Source organism: Copidosoma floridanum, unplaced genomic scaffold (assembly GCF_036245765.1).
Source record: "Copidosoma floridanum isolate Cflo_tuat_1 unplaced genomic scaffold, Cflo_Japanese_pri ptg000007l, whole genome shotgun sequence".
NCBI lineage: Eukaryota > Metazoa > Arthropoda > Insecta > Hymenoptera > Encyrtidae > Copidosoma > Copidosoma floridanum.
Genome location: NW_028321884.1, coordinates 8,395,001 through 8,417,500, shown reverse-complemented (window position 1 = coordinate 8,417,500; position 22,500 = coordinate 8,395,001). Strand labels below are relative to the sequence as shown.

At 44.7% G+C, this 22,500-nt stretch overlaps 1 protein-coding gene across 1 annotated transcript in view; it reads right to left on the bottom strand.

The window, feature by feature from the left end:
• smash (smallish) overlaps positions 1 to 22,500 on the bottom strand; it is a 131,084-nt gene that overhangs the window by 10,848 nt on the left and 97,736 nt on the right. Inside the window, exons 2-6 of the mRNA XM_089589017.1 lie at positions 3,568 to 3,961; positions 1,637 to 1,825; positions 1,274 to 1,561; positions 278 to 1,183; positions 1 to 207 (exon numbers count right to left, since the gene is read on the bottom strand). The exon at positions 1 to 207 is cut by the window's left edge and continues 288 nt beyond it. Of these exons, the coding sequence (XP_089445143.1) occupies positions 1 to 207; positions 278 to 1,183; positions 1,274 to 1,561; positions 1,637 to 1,825; positions 3,568 to 3,630 (1,653 nt within the window). The 5' untranslated portion in view covers positions 3,631 to 3,961. The remainder of the gene's footprint in view (positions 208 to 277; positions 1,184 to 1,273; positions 1,562 to 1,636; positions 1,826 to 3,567; positions 3,962 to 22,500) is intronic.

The window sequence follows — 22,500 nt, the reverse complement described above, 5'->3', positions numbered from 1 at the left end:
CGTCGAGGCCGGGTAGCGCCGGCTGGTTTGCTGGTAGTCCAGCTCCTCGAGACTCTGGACGCGCTCGAACGTATCGGGCCCGCTCGAAGCGTCAGCGTCGAGCGAGTCGAGGCTCTGGTGGAAGGTGGCTCGTGGCACTCGGTACTCAGAGTCGGGCGAGGAGCTACGTTCGCTCGGCGTCGAGTTCTCCGCTCGATTATTCGTCTGCTGATAATTTTCAACATTACGATTCATCAATAAATCAAATATTCTCATAATGATAGCGACAAGTACAAACCTGATCGTGGAAACAATTCGAGGGGCGCTTGCCGTCGGCGTCCTTGGCTGTTCGGCTCGCGTCCAGCGAGTTTAGTCTGTCCTTGATCGACTTGGCACTGAGCTCGCCGTTTGCGTGTTGTTGAGGGTTCGAGGACTGTTCGCCAGCTGCAAGTTTCTCGAGATTCGAGAGTCGCTCCCTGAGCGGCTTCACCGACTCGAGTTCCTCGGCCAGCAAGTCGCGAGTCTTCACCTCCTTGCCGCTCTCGGCGTTGAGCTTGAAGCGCTCCCGTACGCTCGGGTTGTCGAGCGAGTGCCTCGGGCTCTTGTTGAGTTTCTCCATTGCCTCGCTGTCCGCCTTTTGTCGCTCGAGAATAGACAGCCGCTCCTTGATCGACTTGCCACTGGCAAAGTCCAGCCTGTTGTTGTTGTTGAGGCTGTTCTTGTTCTCGACGAGGCTCGTCTTCTCAAAGACCTCGCGCCGCTTGAGTATGTCTACCTTGACGATCGGTACTGCGGCGGTGGCGGCAGCACTGCCCTTGTCCTCGGCCGATCGGCCGTCGAGCTTGGCGTCGAGGTCGACGAGCGAGCGCCTGGGTATGTTCTGGGAGACGCGCGACACGTAGCCCCGAATGGCACCCTCGTACGTGTACTCCTCGGGCTCGGGTGAGCTCGTCGTGGCTGTAGTGGCTGAATCGTACTCCTGATGGCCGTTCTTGTGCTGTAGGCCATTGGTCAGGACCTCTTTTTTCAGCGGAGCTGTTACTTCTGCTGTTGACACTGTCGTTACCGACGCTCCTGTGCTCAAATTTGACGCTGTCGTTGGAGCAACCACGGCCGTGCTGTTGTCGTTGGCGTCGTTGCCGTTCTCGTGAACAGTATTGTCCATGTCCGAGTGGCTCTTGTCGATTTCGCTGTCTCTGTCGCTCTGTACGAAGAGAAAGATGAATCAACCAAGTGTCGAAGAAATGATGAAAAAAAAAAAAAAAAAAAAAAAAAGAATCCAAAGACAACTAACGAGTACGCTGTGGGTGTCGTCGTGGGTGTCGCCGCTGACGGAGCTCTTGCCGCTACTCGTGCCAATGCCCAGGTCGCTCAGGTCGTTGGCGTCCTCCTCGTTGTAAACGGCGAGGCTGATGCTGAGCTTGCGGCCACGATTGCCGCGCTCCTCCATCATCTCCGAGAAGGTCTTGCTTCGCCTGCGCTGCCTGTCGTGCTCCTCGAGCTCCAGCTTCTTGACCTCGACGACTCGTTCGATTATGTGCTCCTGTCGTTTCCGTCTGCTGCTCTTCCAATTGTCCAGATTCTGTAGGCAGTGCGGCAAACGCGCATGAGACCAAATTCTTGAATCATCGAACAAAAAGCAACTTTATACACTCACGGACTGCCAATCCTCGGGATCGTCCCGGATCTCTTGTTTGATCTTCTTGACCTCCTGGACCTTTTGCAACTGCTCCTGGGCCGTCCGGTAGAGCGAGCATGGCCCGACTTTGACGAACTGCAGGGGATTCGTGGCCTGCTTGGGCGGCGTTTTCAGAGTAGTTTTCAACTTTGGCGGCTCGTGCGGTACCTGGACAACAAAATCATTCACATCATGGCGATCCCGCACATTTGCCCCATTCTCGGGGAAACCACGATATCTCGCGCGAATAAAACCGGGCATAAGTTGTATATACCAACACACAGGTATGGTACACATGTACAAAAGGTTGCGCGGGGGTGGGGCGCTTAGCGGGTTTCGCGAGAGAGAGAGAGAGAGATAAGAAGGGGCGCGCTCGCGACCTCGGGCCGTTCTCTGGAATGCGATCGATGTAATCTAAATATACGCGGAGGGGCTGGCTCTAGAGACTATATTATACTTGTGTGTGTCCTCTCTGTGCGAAGAGGCCCGTACAATAAAATACCCATACCAACGTTGTAGCCCCGTTGTAACGTCTATACCAACAAAGCCCTGGGCTCGACAAGCTTGTAGGGTATACTATAGAGTGTCCATTTGCACGGTGAGTATACATGTGTACATATTGAAAATACACGAGCGCACCCTCGGAGATGATGATGATGCCCTTTTTTTTTTTTTTTTTTTTTTTTTAAATTATTTTTCGCCGGTGATGGCGAAGACGGACGGCTCTTTGTTCGCGAGCAGACTCGCGGAAAATTCGGCGTATCGCCTCGGCGTATCTATATACACGCGGTGTACATTTACCGTATGTTATAGCTGCTCTGCGCATCGAGGATCGTCGTCCTGTGTATGTGGTGGTGGTCTACCACGTACGTAAGCCGATACGTACTGTATGCAAGAACTAAAGATGCAAGTTGCCTTTTTTTCTTCTCTTCTCGTTTCTGCGTCAACTCGATATAATTTTTCAAGCTCTTGGTAAAACACCGCGAGAGCTGCAGCTGTTGTCTCGCCCCGAAAAAAAAAAAGGAGAGATGACACGCGAGTCCCGAAGTAGAGAGTTATTGGGCTCTAAATAGTCGGGAGGCCCGCAATTACACGATCCGGGTACAATATGTACATCGTATACCTATCTCTATAATATATACTTACACACGGGGATAATTATCGAAACGATTGGAAACAATCGGCGGCGTGCGCGGTGCAAAAGGGCCCTGCTGGAGCGGTCTTCCTCTTCCGGCTGCTTCCACTTTACGTAACTCTCTCTCTCTCTCTCTCTCTCTCTCTTTTATCCCAGTTTAAACTCTCCGTCTTTTTTTCCCTTATTTTTTTGCTGCACGCTTGCGAGTATCGGTACCATATAATGTTAAGAAAGGCACTAATTATCGTTGGCCGTTATGGACGTTTTTTTTGAAGCAAGTATATTTGTTACGTGTACCTACTCTTTTATTTTTTCAAGCTAAATTTATGTTTATAAATGATAATGTTTATAAAAAATGCTTTACGCGTTTGTTCGTTAATATCACCCGTGAATTTTTACCATTTTAGGGTCCAATCATTAACGATTGTATATGCACTTGGGTACATTTCACAAAAAAATTAATTACTTCTTTTTCCATCATTTAAAAATTATACTCATTTGATTGTTTCGGTCGAAAAAGAATTTTTTTTTTTTTTCTTTTACATTTTTAAGACACGGCAACGTTATGCCGATATGTCCTCCGATTCACTGATTGGCAATTGATTTTACTTGGTGATTGTGTTCTAATTTATCCACCGTGGCTGGAAATGATGTACACTTTTCGTGAAATGACCCATACGTATGAAAAAAAAAAAAAAAAAAAAAATATTCGCTCTAAAAATTAAATAACAAGTAATAATAAATTGGTAACCAAAAAAACTGTGAATCAACGTACATCCAAACTCACCGTCCTGTCGTTATGCCGCTCGGTGGCGGCGCTCTCCGCCGAGGACGGCATGGTATCCTCCTCAGTCTCCACCACGGCCGCCTCCCCACCTTCTCTCGCTCTCAGCTTCAGCGCAATGTTTCAATCGCTCGCGTTGTCGTGCAGCTCCGTTTGTGTGTACCAGATAAACACGTATATATATATGTTTTTTTTTTTTTTTTTAAATTCTTTTTCTCTTCCTTCTATAGCTTTGCCGCTGCAGGCTGACGCATCAGTCGATCACGATGGACGATCACACCACTATGACGACCTGCACTGCTGCTGCTGCTTCCGCCACCTTGAGCACGGAAACTCCTGCGCTCGGGCCCATCCTACGCCCAGCCCTCGACCGGCTCACTTACTCCTGTAAACATAACGTAAAACCTATATATGTGTATTATATGTACACACGTTGTATTTCGTCGTCGTGTATAGGTGCAGCCGCGTACATAAAAGTATAGATATACGTATACACGCGCACGTGTGTGTCCCTCGCACCGTTATAGCCCCGCTCGAGAGTTGCCCATATCGAAGTGGGTAAGCCGCGCGAATTGTAAGCGCGAATTTATGCTCGGCGGTGGAGGTGTGATAGGTATAGGTACATATTATATCTCTGCCTACACTGCACTGTGGCGGTGTTGACTTTTTCGACGGCCTTCGCCCGATACGTATGTGTGTACCGCACGATATTAACCAGGAGTGTTTTCCGTCCAATACGCGACGTGCAATTGCGAATTATTATTTCTGGCCGTGAAGAATTTCGAGATTGATTTTAATGGGATGGTGTCTTCGGGCGCTTTGGAGAAACTTTGATGTTTTTTCTACCTCTCTGCGACGATGGAGATATGTGGTTTTTTTTTTCTTTTTTCTTTTCTTCATGTAGTATGGTTTTATAGACGATTAAGTGCGCGTTGAGTTTAATCGCGAGCCATAGCAAAATGTCAATTTGGCCGATGCAATTACACACAGAGAGGGATTGCGCAAGTAACGAAAATTTTGCGCTTTTTTTATGTAGATCCGATGTACTCGTGGGAGATCGTTTAGGCACATTTTGCCAGAAAGGGTTATTGCATAAAATAGCAATGTACCTATACTCCAAAGCGCGTCAAAATTAAATATTAAATCGCCGCATAATGAAATGGTTGCGCAACCGGGGGGTTTTTACCGATCTCTCGATACTTACATTAACTTACACTCGTAAACGCGCTAATGGCATTTATTTCATACTTTCATCGAATCATCCATCGGATGATAATTTTCGTGAGCTTCGATTAAATGATTGCTCGATCATCAGGTAAAGTAAATACACGCGCAATCATGCTATAACGATTTATTATAACATTTGTTTTTGCAATGTGATTGTCGAGCGAAAGCTAGTACGCGAGTAATATCGTTTCTCTGGAAATTCAATTAGCTTAAAAGCACCGAGATCCCAATCGCGTTTTCCTCTCGCGAGTCCCAAACTTCCCGGTTGGTCGGGCTTGTTTGTACACTTGGGGACGATTCCGCGAGATCAAAAGGATCAAAAGTCGCGGTGAATGAGCCGAATTTTTTTTCCTTTCGTGCGGTTATTTACGGACGCGCGCGTCAATAATGTATAGGGTATACAAAGGGGGTCCGGCTTAATTTCGGGAGATATCATGTCGTTGCGCGCGTATGCAAACGAGCCGGGAATTTATTCCTCTGCGACAAAAATACCAGACGCGCTCGTGAGATGAAATCGAAATGGACATTTTTTTTTTCTCTCCGTAATTTTGGAAAAATATTGGACGATCCTTTCGCTGGTAGAAAAAAAAAAAAAAAAAAAAACATACCTGGAGGTGATTATTGGTACCGATCGCCTAGGCAGGTACAGTAATTTTTTACCACAAGAGAGTGAAAGCCACCAGTTACGTGCTTATTAGGATATTCGCTCGATGGCGCGCGACCATCTCACCCGGAGAAGAGTTAACGCACGAGCCGTGTACGTGTGTATATACCGTCACGTCCCACTGACACGAATAGGAGGCTTCTCGCGCGAACGAGCGCTAGTTCTTCACTCTGTCGCCGCGGTCTCTCTCTCTCTTGTTTACCGTACTGCACCAGAAGACGATAACAATCGACACTGGTAGAAGTGCCGTCGCGACAACAAGACGGAAAATCATGCCTACTTAATTTTCTCTATATCTCGCGCGTGTGTAAATTTCGTACGCAAACGATGACTCTGTTGCCGATCTCCTTTGTTTCAAAAGGCAAAGCGCAAACATCACCGTAGCGATACGCTCCCGTGGTCTAAAAATTCACCGGTGCCTGTAATTTATATTTTTTGTTGTTGCCGGCGTGTACAAGGGAGATGTGGATCTTGGCGGCACGCGTGTGCACGTAATAACCAGCCGGAGATGGCGATCCGAGGATTTCGGGATAATATAATAACTCGAGAGAGCGCGCGAAAGGAGGAACGGGGAGATGGTGGGGAGGTTGTACGAGAGGACCGGTCTCTCCGACCGCGGCGAATCTTGGATTTATCGAGGGGGTCTGACTTTTTTTTTTTTTTCTCTCCTTTCTTTCTTTTCTCTTATACGTCTGCGTGTATTCGAGATTAAATTTTTTTTTTTTCACCGAAAGGACACATTCTTTTGTTCTCTATAAATAGGCGCGCGTGTGTGTGTATCGGAAATTAAAAATTGATTATGTATTCACAAGTTTATAGTGTATCGCTACTTTGATTTATCGTCTCTGTTATCTGGTATAAAAGAAAAATATTGGATAAAATTACGCCGTCCAAATCCACGATTTCCGACTCGATCGGACCGGGCTTCCTCGCGTGATACTTTGAAATACCCAGTTCCGTCAAAGTATAGAGGCGCAGGCAAGAGAGAGAGAAAGAGAAAAAAGAAACTTTCGTGCGCGCAATTAGCAATTCAAGGTCCCATCGATCGTACAGCGTGTTTAACACCGCCTTCGCTCTTTCATTTTTTTTTTTTTTTTTTTTTTTTTTCCTTCTCCTTTCGCTCCTTGTACTCCCACACGCGTACACTCGTGTCCGACCCTTCCCTTCGGCTCTTCTTCTTTTTCACCTCCTCTTTCTCTTTCTCAATTACACGCACTCATACAAGCGTGCGGACAAGCATTATTCTTTCAATCTTTTTTTATCCCCCCCCCCCTTACACGTCTCCTCTCCTTTTTGTTTTCTCCTCTTGCTCTTTAATTCGTTACTCGATGGAATCAATCTTTTACGCAAGAGATCAAAAGAGGATACAGACACGCGAACACAATGTTTTTCGAAGAAAGAAAGAAAGAAAGAAAAAAAGTAAAAAATTTTTACCAAAGTTTCAACGATTGATGCGATCAAGAGTAATTCGATTTCTTTTGTATGCAAATAGTTTGTCGAGTGGGAAAGCAGCTGGTTCCTCGAAACTTGATTTTGCTCAGTTATGTATAATGTATGGGAGATCCACACTGTACAGGGAGCAGCAGATGGGCAGATAATCAAGACCCAAAACGAGGCGAGTGCAATAATCCAACACCTGTTGAGCACGAACCGCGACAACGCTAGTAATAATGGTGTAAAAGAAGAAAGAAATAACGCAACACGTGTCTACACGACGCAAGACACGGAGAGATAGACATCTTTCCGAAAGCGCCGATTCTCTTGCCCGCATGTATGTGGTGTATATAGGTATACGCGTAATACACACGAACCCAAGAGAATAGCGAAACTTCTCTTCCCCTGAACGGGCGGCGCTTGCAACGCCACTCGGCGCGTGTTTTCGAGAGCCAAAAGCGAAATTTCCATTCATTCGCTCGGTCATGGGAAAAACAGAGAATGCGTCGTTGTCTTTGTCGACGCTCGAGCGAAGAAAACGACGGGGAGCTACGAACAAAAGAGAGTCTTCTTGCTGCCGACGCACGCAAGAGTTTTCCTCTACACGTCACGTGCACTTTTCCCTCCGGTGAATTATTTTCCCCCCCCCCTGTTTTCAGTGCCACATTACATGTACTTGGAATCACCAATAACAACGAGGTAACGAGGCATGCACAGAGGGTGAGGAGGGGGGGGCCAGAGCCAAGGGGTAAAATTATACACACGCACGAGAGGGACCGCATGGGACAAAGTCGCGTGACGAAATTCCCTTGGCAGCTCGATTGAAAAAGGATCGAGCTGAAAAATCGTACCGGGGAAGAATTCTCCTCTGGGTTTTCTTCACCGAGAAATGATCCGAGGCGACTTTTGCAACGGCACAGCGTCACGGGGGGAGTCCGCCGCCGTGGAGCAAGTGGTTATAATGAAATCCGTCTCTCCGGGCAGAAACGGCTAGGAGAGAAAAAAAAAAAAAAAGAAAGAGAAGCAGCCGTCGTCGACGGTGTCGCGGAAAAACCGCGAGAGAGAGAGAGATACGACTATATAGTCGTCGTCTCGGGTTTAGTCGGTTGCATAATTATAGACCGGTAACTGTTGTTGCTGCTTCTGCCCGCGGAGGAGTAGCGTTACACGCCGCCTTCATTATTACCATCACCGCGTTAATGAATAAATGCAACACTCTCGGGAGAGCACGAGTTTCAGATGGGAGGGGGAGTCTGCTGGGAGATTATTGCGTTACACGTGGTGATGAGTTCTGAGGTGGCGCCGTTTCTTTTGCTGCGGGACCTTTCGTCTGTATTGTCCGCGTAGGCGTGTATTATAGAACTGCTGCTCGTGGTGAGAAGATTCGACGAGCATCGGGGTGTGATGCCAAATGAAGGCTCAATTAGTCCCGCGATGTATACACATGCGCATAGGTGCGGATATTTATGCATCAAAGCTCGAGCTCATTGTTACCGCGGCGATGCGCGCGGGTGTGAATATTTTCCTAGTTAAATTTAGCCAGACTTGTGCACACATTTATTTGTAAACGGATGCGTTAAATTTGTCTTTTGATTTTCGTCGAGTGAACGCGCGTTGCGCGAAACCATGTATCATTTAGCTGGCCAATCATCGCACCTGCGTTTTGCCAAGTATGTAACACGACGATCGAAGCGGTCGAAATTTTTTCAGCAATTAAATGTACAGAGAGAGGGGGGAGGAGGCATACACACCGCGTTATTAATAAATCAGCTCGGGGAAATTGCTCCGCGGGCAAACGCGAATATCGTACATTATCGCGTCCATAAAACGTTTATTCTATTTTACTGGGTGCGTGTTGTATATGTGTGTGTGTGTGTGGCGCGGGTTTTCCGTAACAGCAGTGCCCAGAGGCGTGTAACGAGTTTATGACGTGAGCATTAAATACGTAAAAATGATAATACAATTTTACGATCTCGCGTGCGTGCGTGTATGGCGTGTGGATGTGATGTACATGCACGTGGAGGGAAAAGAGAGGCCGGTGCGAAAATCGATCGATGGTGGAAAATATTTTTGAGCTCCCCCCCCCCCACCCCACTCTGAGATCTCTAAAAATCACGCCAACGACGAACAAAACAAACAATTTGGCCAAAGGAACGACGAGGGAAAAGAAAAAACGAAAAAAAAAAATAATTGGGTGGCGAGAGGGAGAGAGGAAATACGCGCGCCGGAGAGGTACGATTTGCAATTTCATTAGCTCGTAATTCACCGATAAGTACACCCAAGAAGTAAGAGCCCACCCGCACCACCCTCCCTCTCTTTCTCTCTCTCTCTCGAAAACAAAAGCAAAAGTCTGGTGCAACTGCAACGGGTATGAGTGTGTGTATAGCTCGCGCTGAAATATCATTAAATTTATAGGTCCGAGTATAATGACGCCGCAGCGGAGAAGGAAAGAACGAGAGAGGCGGGGGTGGGGAGGGCGGCAAGTACCCCGGAATTAAAAGGCGCGGCAGAACCACTCGCCGAAAAATCATCATCATCGTCTCTCGAGCGAGTGCATGTATACTACAGGTATGATTTACCAAAAGGTTATATTTTTATTATCGTTGTTGTTGTTGTTGTTGTTGTTGTTTTTGTTATTGTTGCGCCGGGGCATAAACTTTGCCCGAGATTATACACACCGGGGCAATAACACCGCGTGCACGATAATAATGCGACGAGAGCGCATAATATATACTTATACATACACTTACTTGGGGGCGATAAAAATAAATTACACGTTATTTACGCGATTTTCGCGAGCGCCAAACGGATATATATACTACTTAGTACCAGCATTTAGTGAGCGCATTGATTCAATTTGCTACAGCGAAAGACGTTGGTTCTTATACACGATGTCTGGTTTTGTGTTTTTTTGAAGAAAAAAAATTATCTGAAAAGATGTACAGCTATAGCAGTTGACGTGTATGGTGCAGTTGACTCCACTGTAGCACACACTTCAAGTGTGGAGTTCAAGTTGATTCAACAGTTTGTTTCGAGTGGCGTATTTTTAGGCGTGTACATCACGTATAGGTGTATATAACGGATGGAACGTATAATTACATCTGCATGATAATAACTCCAGCCTCATCTATCACGCATCCCCGATGTGATTCAATCTCGTTGTCAAACCGGATTATTCATAAATAAAAAAACAACACTCACATTCGTGTCTCCCAGGTTTCATTAAAATCTCAATCCTTCCATCTCCGGTCAAAATATCTCGAATAGGTATGGGCACAAGGTAGTCCTATTCGAGACAGTTTTAGGTTCTTTTTTTCCTCTCTTTCTCTGTCAATCGCGATCCAACGAACCGTTATATCTTATGGCTACGTAATACCACACCAGAACATGAATGAAAAAAAAAAGACGACAAGACACTCGAAACCGACAATAGGCAGTTAAAATAAAAAAAAAAAAAAAAAAAACAATAACCGCGCAGACTCCTTTAACGGTTCACTGGGATTCGGCGAACGATTTTTCAAAGAATCGATCAATTACGCCAAGGACGCCCTTTTATAACGGCAAACGGGGACGCGAATTATTGTTGTTTCTCCTCTCTCGGGGACATGGTTTTACGAGTTTGTTCATCGTTTTTTCCCTCCCCTTCGATCGGCCGAGCGTAAAACGGTCCTCCCATCGCCGTTTGATGTCCCGTGGTTTTATCACCACCCGCGGCAAGGAAAGGAAAAACTGTGTCAGGATGCCTTGCGATCCAGAATCTACGGAGCGGTATTGTGAAAAATTAAAAAAAAAACTAGTTTTTTTTTCCTCCCACAGGTTTTACACAAGGTATCTAACGACGCGAGTACGTGTGAGATTTTTTGTTTCAATTGCATGAATATGTACGAGGACCGAGCTTACGTTGGCTGTTTGTGACATTGTGGCCCAGTGACGACGTCGTCTGATGATCCTCACCTGAAACAGAAAATGAAAACAATTAGATTTCGACTGAAAACCATTTCCTATTGCAACGAAACGTAAAACGTAAAACGTATTTTAGTGAACTTGTAAAAAAAAAAAAAAAAAAAAGTAAAGATAGGTACGCAAACGTGTTGATTTTATCAAAGTGTATACTCACGACGTGACACTAACCCTGCAGCAGAAATAATATTTATAACCCACTGCGTATCAAATAAGAAAAAAGAAGGAACCGCTTGTAATGCCCATAAGCCGTCACAGACACAGACAAAAGTCGATGGAAAAGCAAATAAACTATACTATATAGCGGTAGTCCGCAAAAACACACAGCAGCCGCGCGAGATAAATCAAAGGACACGCGACAAAAAAAAATAAGGGGGGGGGGGACTAAGAATCGTCGACGATAAATCGGCTGCCCCACGACTGTATACGTTTATGTACCGGCGGCAGATAAGAAACGGGGAGCGCGTAATACCCGGGGCCCACTTTTCCCCAGACGTAGGTATGTGTACAAATAAGCGCATTAACGCTTCCGATCTGAATATTGAGCTCCTCATATGTTACGCGGCACCGTTCTATCGCCCGCGTATTGTAATATACCTGCAGTGCGTATATATGTACATGACACATCCATCTTGGTGAGCCCGAGAGTAAAGAAGGTGTACGTGTCGCGAGATTGGCATCGCCCGTCGAACCGTTTTTTTTTTTTTTTTTTTTTTTTTTTTTTTTTTTTTTTCCTATACAATATGGGCATTGTGATTGATTCGTGGATTAGTGAGCCGAGGATCCAGTATATACAGTAATTCTCAGGAAGTGATCTGGATGGTGATGATGACCGTGGAGCGTAGGGAAGTTGGTTTAAAAAAAGGGACTTTGAGGCCGTTTCTATGCATCGAGATGCACGGAGAAATATTGCTATAATTTTTACAAGGAAAGTACGGATCGACTCGAGTCACGAGAAATTTTTGTCATTCCGCGCTACGGTAATTGTTTTTACTGCAATAATGAAATTACTCGAAACGTACATCGATACAATTTACTTTTCTTGGTGTAATAAATAAATAAACAAACAATACCATTTCTTTTTTAAATTATTTAACGTTTATTTCATTAACCGTCAATTTAAATGGATCGCTTGTCATCTTGCTAATATAATTCACTAAAACCATTTTTTTTAAATACGGATAAAGTGGACTGCGGGGGACAGTTATCTTTATTTCGTTTGTATCAATGTAGTATTGGGCCATAATAACCCTTTGTTACACCTAGTTCACACCACGTATGCAACGACGTTAGGTAGAAGAGATCAAGACTCGAAGCACAGAGGGCACGTGGTAGTAGCGAGCCTGCCTCTCGACCAAACGAGCCATATCAAATAAGTACAAGCTCCTCTTTATAACACGGTAATATCACTTAGGAGTACTTAAAGACTCTCAACGAGCCCAATACGTGCATATTGCAATATAATACCGTCCCATCAAACTTGTGGGTGTACTTACAGAAGCATCGGCTGCAGATCGAACCATGAAAATGCATAACGATAACTATACAAAGTAATTTTGATTGAAAACATTTCTCCAGCTTAAATGATCCCACACGATTGCTCGAGAAAACGAAAGGCTCGCGTGCCCGAGACCACAATTTACGGATGTCACGTACAAATTTGATCAATTCCACGCGTAATTTTCCATTACGACGATGCCGATCGATCTATAAGCGATCGATCGAACGGCTAACCGAACGAGGAAATAATCAACCCAACGGCCCTCCAACAATTGCTCGCACAGAGAGAGAGAGAGAGAGAGAGGGTACCTGCGTAATTCAAGTGTATTTGTATATATGTATATTATCCCGTGCATATACCTACTCTCGTGCGCGCGGTGCAGCCATTTCCCATAATCGTTGTATATATCCTGTGCCCGCGCGCTCGTGGCACGAAATGAATTTTCCGCGAAGGAAGTCTCCTATCGGACATGTACCAACTCATACGCGCGGACAATAATATGTAGAAGCCCGGCTAATAGAATATTATACCGGCCTGCGTACGCGTGTGCGTGGAAGGAGGAGGAGGAGGAGGAGGCGTAAACAAGACTAACGAAGAGGACGTTTATCATTAGCAGTGGTGTAGGTATATATACCGGCCACTCCACCCGCCTGTACTACACCACGCACACCCTCACTCTCGAGTCTCCTCTATGGAGTATAAATAACGAACAAAAGACCCCGAGTTGCACGCACCGCACGTGCGCTCGTTGCGATCGGCGCGTGGGCCGCTGCTTCCGTGATCGGCTTTTTGCCCTCCTTCCTCATTCTCCTTCCAGTGCCTCAACCATATTATACATATATGTATATACCTACTAGACGCGCCCTCCACATATATACACCGCGCATGATAGCCATCACGCACAATGAAACCAACTCCATGTACCTATACGCTTGCGCGGGGGCTTATCTCCCCAGTCCTCTCCGGAGGACCGAAAACGAGGAATACCGATTTTTTTTTTTTTTTTTTTTATTGATTTATAGGTTTGTATTTTCAACAACGTATACGGTACAAAATATATATACATCAAATTGAGTTACTTTTGTGTATCGGTACGATAATGCCCAAGTATACGTACCGATTTGAATCCGGAATTACGCAAACAGCAGCGCATATAATATATTATGTGTGTGTACACGTGTGATATGAGATCGAGAGTTTTGCTACTCCCCTTTTTTGTCGCAAGGAACACACACCCCCGAACGAAACACCTTTGCCGTGTAAAATATTGTACGCGCAAGGACTACAATTACCCACAGATAAATCGATTCTACGTCCAACGCGTAACTTATTGTGAAAGAGGTAAAACGTATATAATATACAATGTGACATAATAACACCACAGGATGGTGGTGCTGGATCACTCCCCTTCGAAAAAAAAAAAAAAAAAATCAGCGGCGAGGGAGGGAGCTCTTTCTCTCTCTCTCTCTCGATAACGATTTATACCGGCGCGATCGTTATTGATACAGAGGCTGCTGCTACCGTATTCCATGCACACGTATGTACATACACGGGCGAGGGCACGCGTAGGTATAAAGATTCGTTCGCGTCGAGGGGGTGGGCAGGAGAACTGGATCGACTGGGACTAGTATACCTATCTGTATACACACACCGGCGTCGAGCGTCGACCGATTACAAGCGCGCCGCCCAGGAATTTATAATGTGGACCGGCTTGAGAGAAAGGCCGGCACGACTCGGTCATTAACATTTCGTGTGTGTGTGTCGTTTGCCCCATTATGCGTGCGAGTTTCTGTCTATAAAACTGTTCTGCTGTAATAGGTAAGTATATATACATGCGCACTGTCGATGGGCTCTCGTTTGATGTTAGGTACGTTTGTTTGCGAGAGTTGAATGAACCCTCGTTTTGATGCTGCTACTGCTGTTGTTGGTCATTTCACGATGGGCTCTGTAGACGTTTCGTACGTTAAGCATTATATATATAGGTGCTTTACTTGCACGGGGAGTTTCTCGGAGTGTATATTTATTACAATATCGTTTAAATTGCTCTCGAGTTAATTGAATTTTCGTTCAAACGTACCGGCATTATCAACGATAGCAAATGTAATAATGGTTGATGAAACGATCGTAACGAATCATATGGATGATAACTCGCGGAATGCATTCCATAACGATCGTTATTTACGACTGCAGCTACCAGTTTTCCATCGTATCACCATATATATGTATATATTATTATTGGTACGCAATGTGTTTCCTTATTTACCGATGATATACTTAATTTATTTTCAATCAATTACCATTTCAGTTTTGCGCCGATTTTAACTTATCGATTTCGATTCGACGCACGACTTTTCTCTCGGGCTCTTTTGGATTAACGACCGCGGTATCATAATGTGCAATGGAGTACGGGGGGGGGGTCGAGTTAATGTCCTTTGAGCATAAACACGCGAGTAGAAAGTTTCCCCCTAAATAACGTACGAACGGGTGAAAAATCGGTAACGCGAAATCTGATGTTTTTCCATCGGCTACAGGAAATTCGACTGACTTTTCCCTTTTTTATTTTTCTACAGCACTAATCAAAACAAAAGTGAAAAGCAGAACCAAAAGTTATTCACGTATCTACCGTAGCAGACGTAATTAAAATTATCGATCGAAAATCCTCGCGAATACCTCTACGCGCACATACATATGTACCAGGGGAAAAAAAAGGGGACCCCCTACAGTCGTTCCGCGCATATAAATATACACCGAGTCTCCACGGGAGCGTGTATATATATATAATCTTTCTCGGCACAGGAGAAAGAGCATATATACCCACATATGCACGGCTAGCCCTCTCTTTCTCTCTTTCTACGCGCGGTGGCTAGGTCACGGTCAGGGCGATGGCCTCTCTCCTCCGCTGCCTCCTCCGCCTCTTCTTCCCCAAGATACGCTTTAGTGTCGTCGTCGTCGTCTTCGTTGTTGTACCACTATAACTCTCCTCCTCCTCCTCCACCTCTTTATGCCGCTTCTCCCATACGTATATACCCTTATACCTCCTTCCTCCTCCTACTACCATAACGACCGCGACTACTGCGCTTCTCCTGCACGATCTATAGATCTCGTTTTTGTATGTATATGCAACCTCGGCCGCGTACCTACGTATTATCAATATGCATGGAATGCCTCGATTCGCGCGCTCAACTCCATACTTTTTTTTTTTTTGTTTTTTTGTTTTTCCACGAGTACATACTTGCAATATTTTTGTGAAAAAAAAAAAAACAAAAAAAAAACAAGTTGATCATGGTACGGGGATTCGGGGATCCTCCGAGATAATGATCGCTTCAGGTAGGTTTCATTGATTGGCAGTTTTGCTTCTTAATATTTTTCGACTTCGTCTTCGAAGGTATTTCGAGCTGACGACGAGGGGATTAAAATCCATTGATTTTGCAAAAAAAAAAAAAAAAAAAAAAAACCACAACCAAACACCTCATCAGATCAGAAAACTGTACAGCTTAGCTGGTAGCAGAGATTTGTGTTCTCCTGGTTTTTAAAAATTATTTTTTCTAAAAGAAAAAGAAGAAAAAGAAGAAAAAGAAGAAAAAAGGAAACAGTCCATCAAGACAACGCAGCCGAGTTTCACGCAGCAGTGCCTCGCTATTAAACTCAAATCCGCGTATTTATACGCGAGAGACCACGAGGCGTCATATATAAGGAGGCTACATGATTTCTCTCGTTCCCCGCGTGCATGTATACGAAAGGGGGGGGAGGGGTCCGTTTGAACTCGAGCGCCCGCTTATTTTACAAGCCCCTGCAACACAACCCGAGGAGAGAGAATCATCCGCAGGTACACGGGGGGGCATCCGACACGCTTCTATCCGATCGTCACGCTTCTTCCTCTCTCTCCTCCCTTTCTCACGTATAGTATATACAAGAGCGATGCAAGGGAAGCGCCAAATTGGTCCTCCCCCCCCCTCCTTTTTTTCCATGCCGTTGCTACCGCGCTCTCCCGCTGAGGTGGTACGTTTCGCGCTCGCTTCTTGTCTCAAATCGACGCGATGTATACTACAATTATATTATACCTACACGCGACTCTCAGAGCTGCTGGTTGTTTTACCTTCCCCCGTATGATATATAATAAAAATTAATATACGCTCATCACTGCAGATCTGATGTATTAATGACGGGGATGCCGCGAGCGCGCGATAACTGTTTCAGCGGCCAGTTAGTCAATGGGCATGTATACGAATTTCATTGTTACCTCGATTGTTACAACATATACCATGTGCTACAGATTTGAAGTCATCTTGAAGTGAAAGGCTTTGATTTCAAGCGCTCGTTGATTGCAATCATTTTAGGAGTAGTTCTCCCTATACACGTTGAAAAGGTGATCAAAGCCCTATATACTTATAAAAAACAATAGTGGGACCGAGACGCGATGCTGTTGGATCATTTATTCGCAAAATGATTAAACTCATCTTGAAAAATGGACAATTATTGATGAGAAAGAAAGAGGTTCCTACTGCGGTACCTGCAATTTGGATACTGGAAACTGTATAACGTTTGCCTTCGCAGAGAGCCCCTGCGTATATAATATTAATCGCACAGAAATTGTTTACATCATACCAAAAGTCGATCGAGCTTGAAAACAACGAGGAGAAGAGGAAGAAGACGTCGAGTACAACAACTGTTTCATAAGGATGCCGTATTACCTCGGCCATAGCTCTAATCTTGGATCAGACGAACGGAGGAGAAAGATACCCCGCGCCTTTATACAGAGACACACGGGAGGATAAGACGAGGCGTGCAAATATATATATATATGTATGTATATATGTATAGCTGCTTGATTCTCCTCCTCTTAATTCTTCTTACCTGCAACAGTAACAGCAACAAAAACGGTAGGTATATACACCCGTAGAGGCATATCCGATAATCTGAATCCGCGAACGACGAGCCGGACTAATTACCCTGCACTTGGTGAAACGAGCGACGGGTACTTATAGAGCGGTAGCCCCAGCACCGGTAGGGGCACCCATGCACTCTTGCGAGATACATTGTCGCTCCGCGGATGCACGCGAGCTCCCCGTCTCTCTCTCTCTCTTCCGCGCGGTTGTTGCGCCCCGCGTGTGTATATACGCGCGATGGAAAAAGGAGAAGAGGATATCGCGCGGAACGACGCCTCTCGCGCTTGTACGCGACGTCTTTTCAAACTTACCACGGGAGGAAGAAGAAAGAATAACGCGCGAGGGAACGATGTCGCACGGCCCTGCGCATCCTGGCTACTGCGCGTTAGAGGAAATCTTACTTGGGTAACCGCGGCGTCCTTTGATACATTTTGCACCGGTATGTATACTCATGTGGTACACACGCAACTATATGTATATTTATAGATCCCGATGCGGGACACCACGACGAGCACGGGCTTTAATATTAGCAAATAAAGTGCCCAAGTGGAGTATAAAAATACCTCGCAGCAGAGCATTATACAATGGTTTTGTACGCCAGTGCAGGGCATCATGCATCAGCTATCCTATACAAGCCGGAAAATGAGCACGTGTAATGTTGTTATAGTGTATATTGTTATGTACTTACGCGGTTTATGTGTATATGGAAGAAAAATATCATTAATAGGCACACTAACGTGCATCAATTGCTCGCAAAGTTATTACACATTCTCATGATTATATCGTGCAAAATAACAAAGCCAACAGTCGCGAGTGAAATTCAATGGTATAGCCATGGCGTTGCGCAACAACCTCGTATATGTTAATAATATATACATCCAAATACGCAATGGGAGTTTGAAAAAATTAAGCACCTGCCACTTGGTGTGTCATTTCGATGTGATCGATGGGAGAAATTTTTTTCTCTCCGGTTTGATTTTGATTGCAAGGAGTGCGAAATTTATTAACGGCAGCCTTGACGTACCATCGAAGCATCCATTAAGTCAAACCATATACGATTTGACAATCCCCAATGACAAAAACATCTTTTGACATCACCTTGATAAAAAAAATATTATCAAACTAAAAAAACAAGTAAGAATACTTTGGCGTTGCTAACTCGTCATTATTTCGTTCAATTTCACGTTGCCAAGCGAATTTTCAAGCATCACATCGTTGAATCACCATCCCTTGCAAAAGCACACGAATATGATAATAATATTGCACTGTACAGTTGCAGAGACCCAGACCTTGTATCGAGCCAACCGTATGTATATATAAGGTATATGCCATCCTGCCCATATGTTATACCAGCGTCGCAACACAACTGTGCATATACACAATAAATATACACTCTGTATACGTCACATGTACGTATATATACTGCACCCACGCGCAACACACACACATTGCACCCATCACCTAAAATAACCATACGCGCACGCCATAGGGTACATCGTGCTATATGTACTCTAGTGTTCGCTTTTACATATATGCGAGGATGAGACTAAACAAACACAGCACAGAGCGCGTCGAGCATGTCAGCCATATGGTCGTCGACGCCTACGCGTGCACGTATATAATATATTTTAAGTACGCACATGTGTTGCTGGTGTTTTAGCTTTTTGACGAGACGGAAAAGAGAAGACGACTACGGTGATGATGAACAGGAGGCGCTTTCTGCTGTCGCTACGTGTGTATGTATGTAATGTATATGTATAGGCGCTACCAGAGATGATCGAGACCTTGAAGTTCGACGAGAGACGGCCGGGCTTTTATATATAAATATATAACTCTTGTACTTGCGTCGGAAAAGAGAGACGCCAACGCGGCGGGCCTTTTTTTAGCCTCTTCCGATGCAACGCGCGTTGATTGTTGGTTCCGAGTGCGGGGGAGGATGATGTCGAAAACATCGGACGTGTTTTCGGATGGTAAATTTAGAGGATAATGTTGATGTGCGCGTGGTTGCTTCACTTTTTTTTTTTTTTTTTTTTTTTTTTTTTTTTTTTTTTTTTTTTTTTTTTTTCAAACCTTTGGAAAAGTGACGTCGCACAACGCGGCAAAAGGAAAACGTTCAGGTGCGCGAGAGCTGTAGGCACGTCAATTTAATTACAAACATTTTACGAGGAACCACGGAGAGTGGAAAAAACAAAAAAAGAAAAATGCCACAAGTTCCCTAATGGAGAAGTTTATCGGGCCGAAGGGGGGGGGGGAAAGCAAAGAGTGAGAGGAAGGAGAAGGAGGAGAAAAATAGGGAGAAACGAAGACAAGCCGAGCGGCAATTATTCCAAGGGAGGAGGAAGATGTCGCGTAAATCACGAGCGGATTCCTCGAGGATTCCGCCGCTTTTCCGCGGTGTGTAGAGGCATTAGCGGAGCGAGGGGAGGAAGAAGGTAAGGAAAAAGTCCGGCTAAGAGAGATATCGCGACGGCGACGCTTCGTTCGCACAATGGCTCTTTCTCCCCCTTCTTCCGTGGCTCTCTATCGCCGCGATTCAACGACTTCCCCACAATTATCTTCCGCGGCTTCGTACGTGTATACCCATTACTGTCGCGTCGCGGGAAATTTCCTCGTCAACGGAGGGGGGATGCCGGAGAAAGTTTTTTACCCGGGAAAAATGAGTGGAAAATAGAATAAAATGCGACCATTCCCCCCCCCCCCCCAAAACGTTGTATATTAGCTCGTTGAACAGGAAATAATGAATCGTATGGATATAGGAAAATGAGAAGCTCTCGGCCCCTTCTTTTTTTTCGCGCATCGAATGGAAAAACATTGGAAGTAAGTAATAATGCATTGTGCACGTGTACAAAATACATCTAATGCCTCAACTGCCAAAGTTGACGACTTTATAAATATATATAATGTGCGCTCGCAAGTAGCAGTTACCTCGCGTATTTATATATTGTATGTATATGCACACACGTAAGTACACGGAACTGGGACGCGGCGTGAATAATCGCCCCGTTAATGTGAATTAGCGCGACGAGGTGCACAGCCTGAATTATCATCGCAGCTATTTATGCGCATCTTTTCCTCTGCCGAGTAAGTACATATATATAAGCGCCGGAATGATCGAGGATTAGAGTTTTCCGAGGCTTGGGATCAGCCGAACTGCCGACCATTTTTTTTTTTTTTTTTTTTTTTTGGCATATCTACATCCTTGTAAAATCATAATGGTGTATTGTGGTGCTGACAACGGTACTTTTCTTTTTTTTTTTTTTTTTACTTCCTTCACTTATTTTCTCACCACCAGAATTTGTTGTGCAATTAGTTCGGTAATTGGATTACGCGAGTGTCTTTGTTGATTTAAAAATGTATGTTTTTTTACATATCGTTAAAGACTCAGTCATGGCTTTATGTAACGACGAACACGACTTGCGCCACATTCCACATCATAAATATGTAATTCTCATGATCTTAGCTCGAATGAACATTTGACGTAACGAAAAAACAATAAAGGATAAAAAATTAATGGTAGGTACACCATAGCAATTGTAAGTATTTATCAAAGTAAATTACAATAACACTTTCCATGTAATTCAATGATGCCCAAAAGCTCACATTCGGAGAGATTTTGCAGTAAGATATTATTTGTACTATTAGGTACGTGTGACGAGTAATCTCATTGCAAAGGCTCGATATGACGATGTGATTTCTCTTTTATCTCCGTGTAACACATTACACGTTTGAGTGCAGGTGTGCCACCTTTTATTGCCACACTTTTACAAGTACAATGATCTCGAGTGCCATCAACTCATGTAACAGATTGAAGAACGACAATTACATGGTAACGTATACGCGGCAAGTGGTGTGCGGTTCGAAGAGAGAAGAAACTACCCGAGCATAGGTATGGATCTTGCCTATTGTCGATTCGATTAACGAACGAGACTTTCATTTGCACTCGAAACACGTGGCTGAATCCTCAAGTGTACACCTACCGCGTATATTATACGCGTTCGAGCGTAATTATATACAATACACAAGCGACGGTGATGCTGGCGTTTGTCCAATTGTACTTTGAAAGTATAATGTATCGTCGCTACTACTTAAAAAACCACTGCCTGCAAAGATGATGAAGTTGGCGGTGGTGTGCTTCACGATGACGGATACTCCCGAGTGTTCTTTAAACTTTTGTATCGGTATATAATTATACATACGAATATTGTAATATTTTCCTCTCGCGGTTTTGCTTCCCCCATCTCAAACGGATGGAAAGCTGGTGCTTGCTTACGTGCACGTACTCTGCACTCGGAAAATTTACATACCATATACCCCTTCCCTTTGCTCCTTTGTGATTAATAACACGCGGGTGAAATCTGATTTCCCGTGATCAAACGGAGCGGTATTAGTATGATATGTAGGTACCTATATGTACACACCATCGACCCGAGTTACATCTGCAATGGTGCTCCAATGTAAATCAAATCCTCCGGAGGATTGGGTAATTTTAATCGCTCCTTGCGCATCGTGCTCTGACGACACTCCCCCTACACCGCATGTACCCACTCCACACACAGGATACATCTCAATCAAATGCAATGCGCATCCGATATTATGCATACACCAGCGCAGTTAGCATTCCGCGAAGGCGATGCACGTCTTCTCGTGAATGTATAGCCTATCCCGTGTCAAGTATTATATATACCCATAAATCGAGAGATGTCTCTTGCAATGCGCGAGAGTATACGCAAAAAGTGCCCGACATAACAATAATAATAATAATAATAATTATGCACCACGAATCTATTATTCGTAGGTGGGGGCGCGCGTTTACAGTCCACATTTATATATACACCGCTGGATGGATGTATATACGAGGATAATATATAATATCGTATGAGCGCACTTATGCGCGCTGTGCCGCACATATATACACGTATGTATACGTATATAGGCATGGACGTGGGGAAAAAGCCCGGGGGCCTTGGCCTCGGCTCGCTCGCATGAGCGCCAGCAGGAACTTAACTCTGATGCCTCTGGTGCCTATATATACACCGGAGTTTGTCCTCCGGTGAGTCGAGAGCTGGCTTCTTTTTTTTCATCCTTTTTATTTGTTTTTTCACCGGACAGAGCGCATATTATTCCACACGCGTGGAATTAATGTTTATTTTTGCGCGTGCGCGGATTAAGTTATATTCCGCCAACAATGATCAAGTCACGGCAATTTCTTAAGTATATGCCCTTAAATTTTTTAATGAAAATGGCACAGTCGC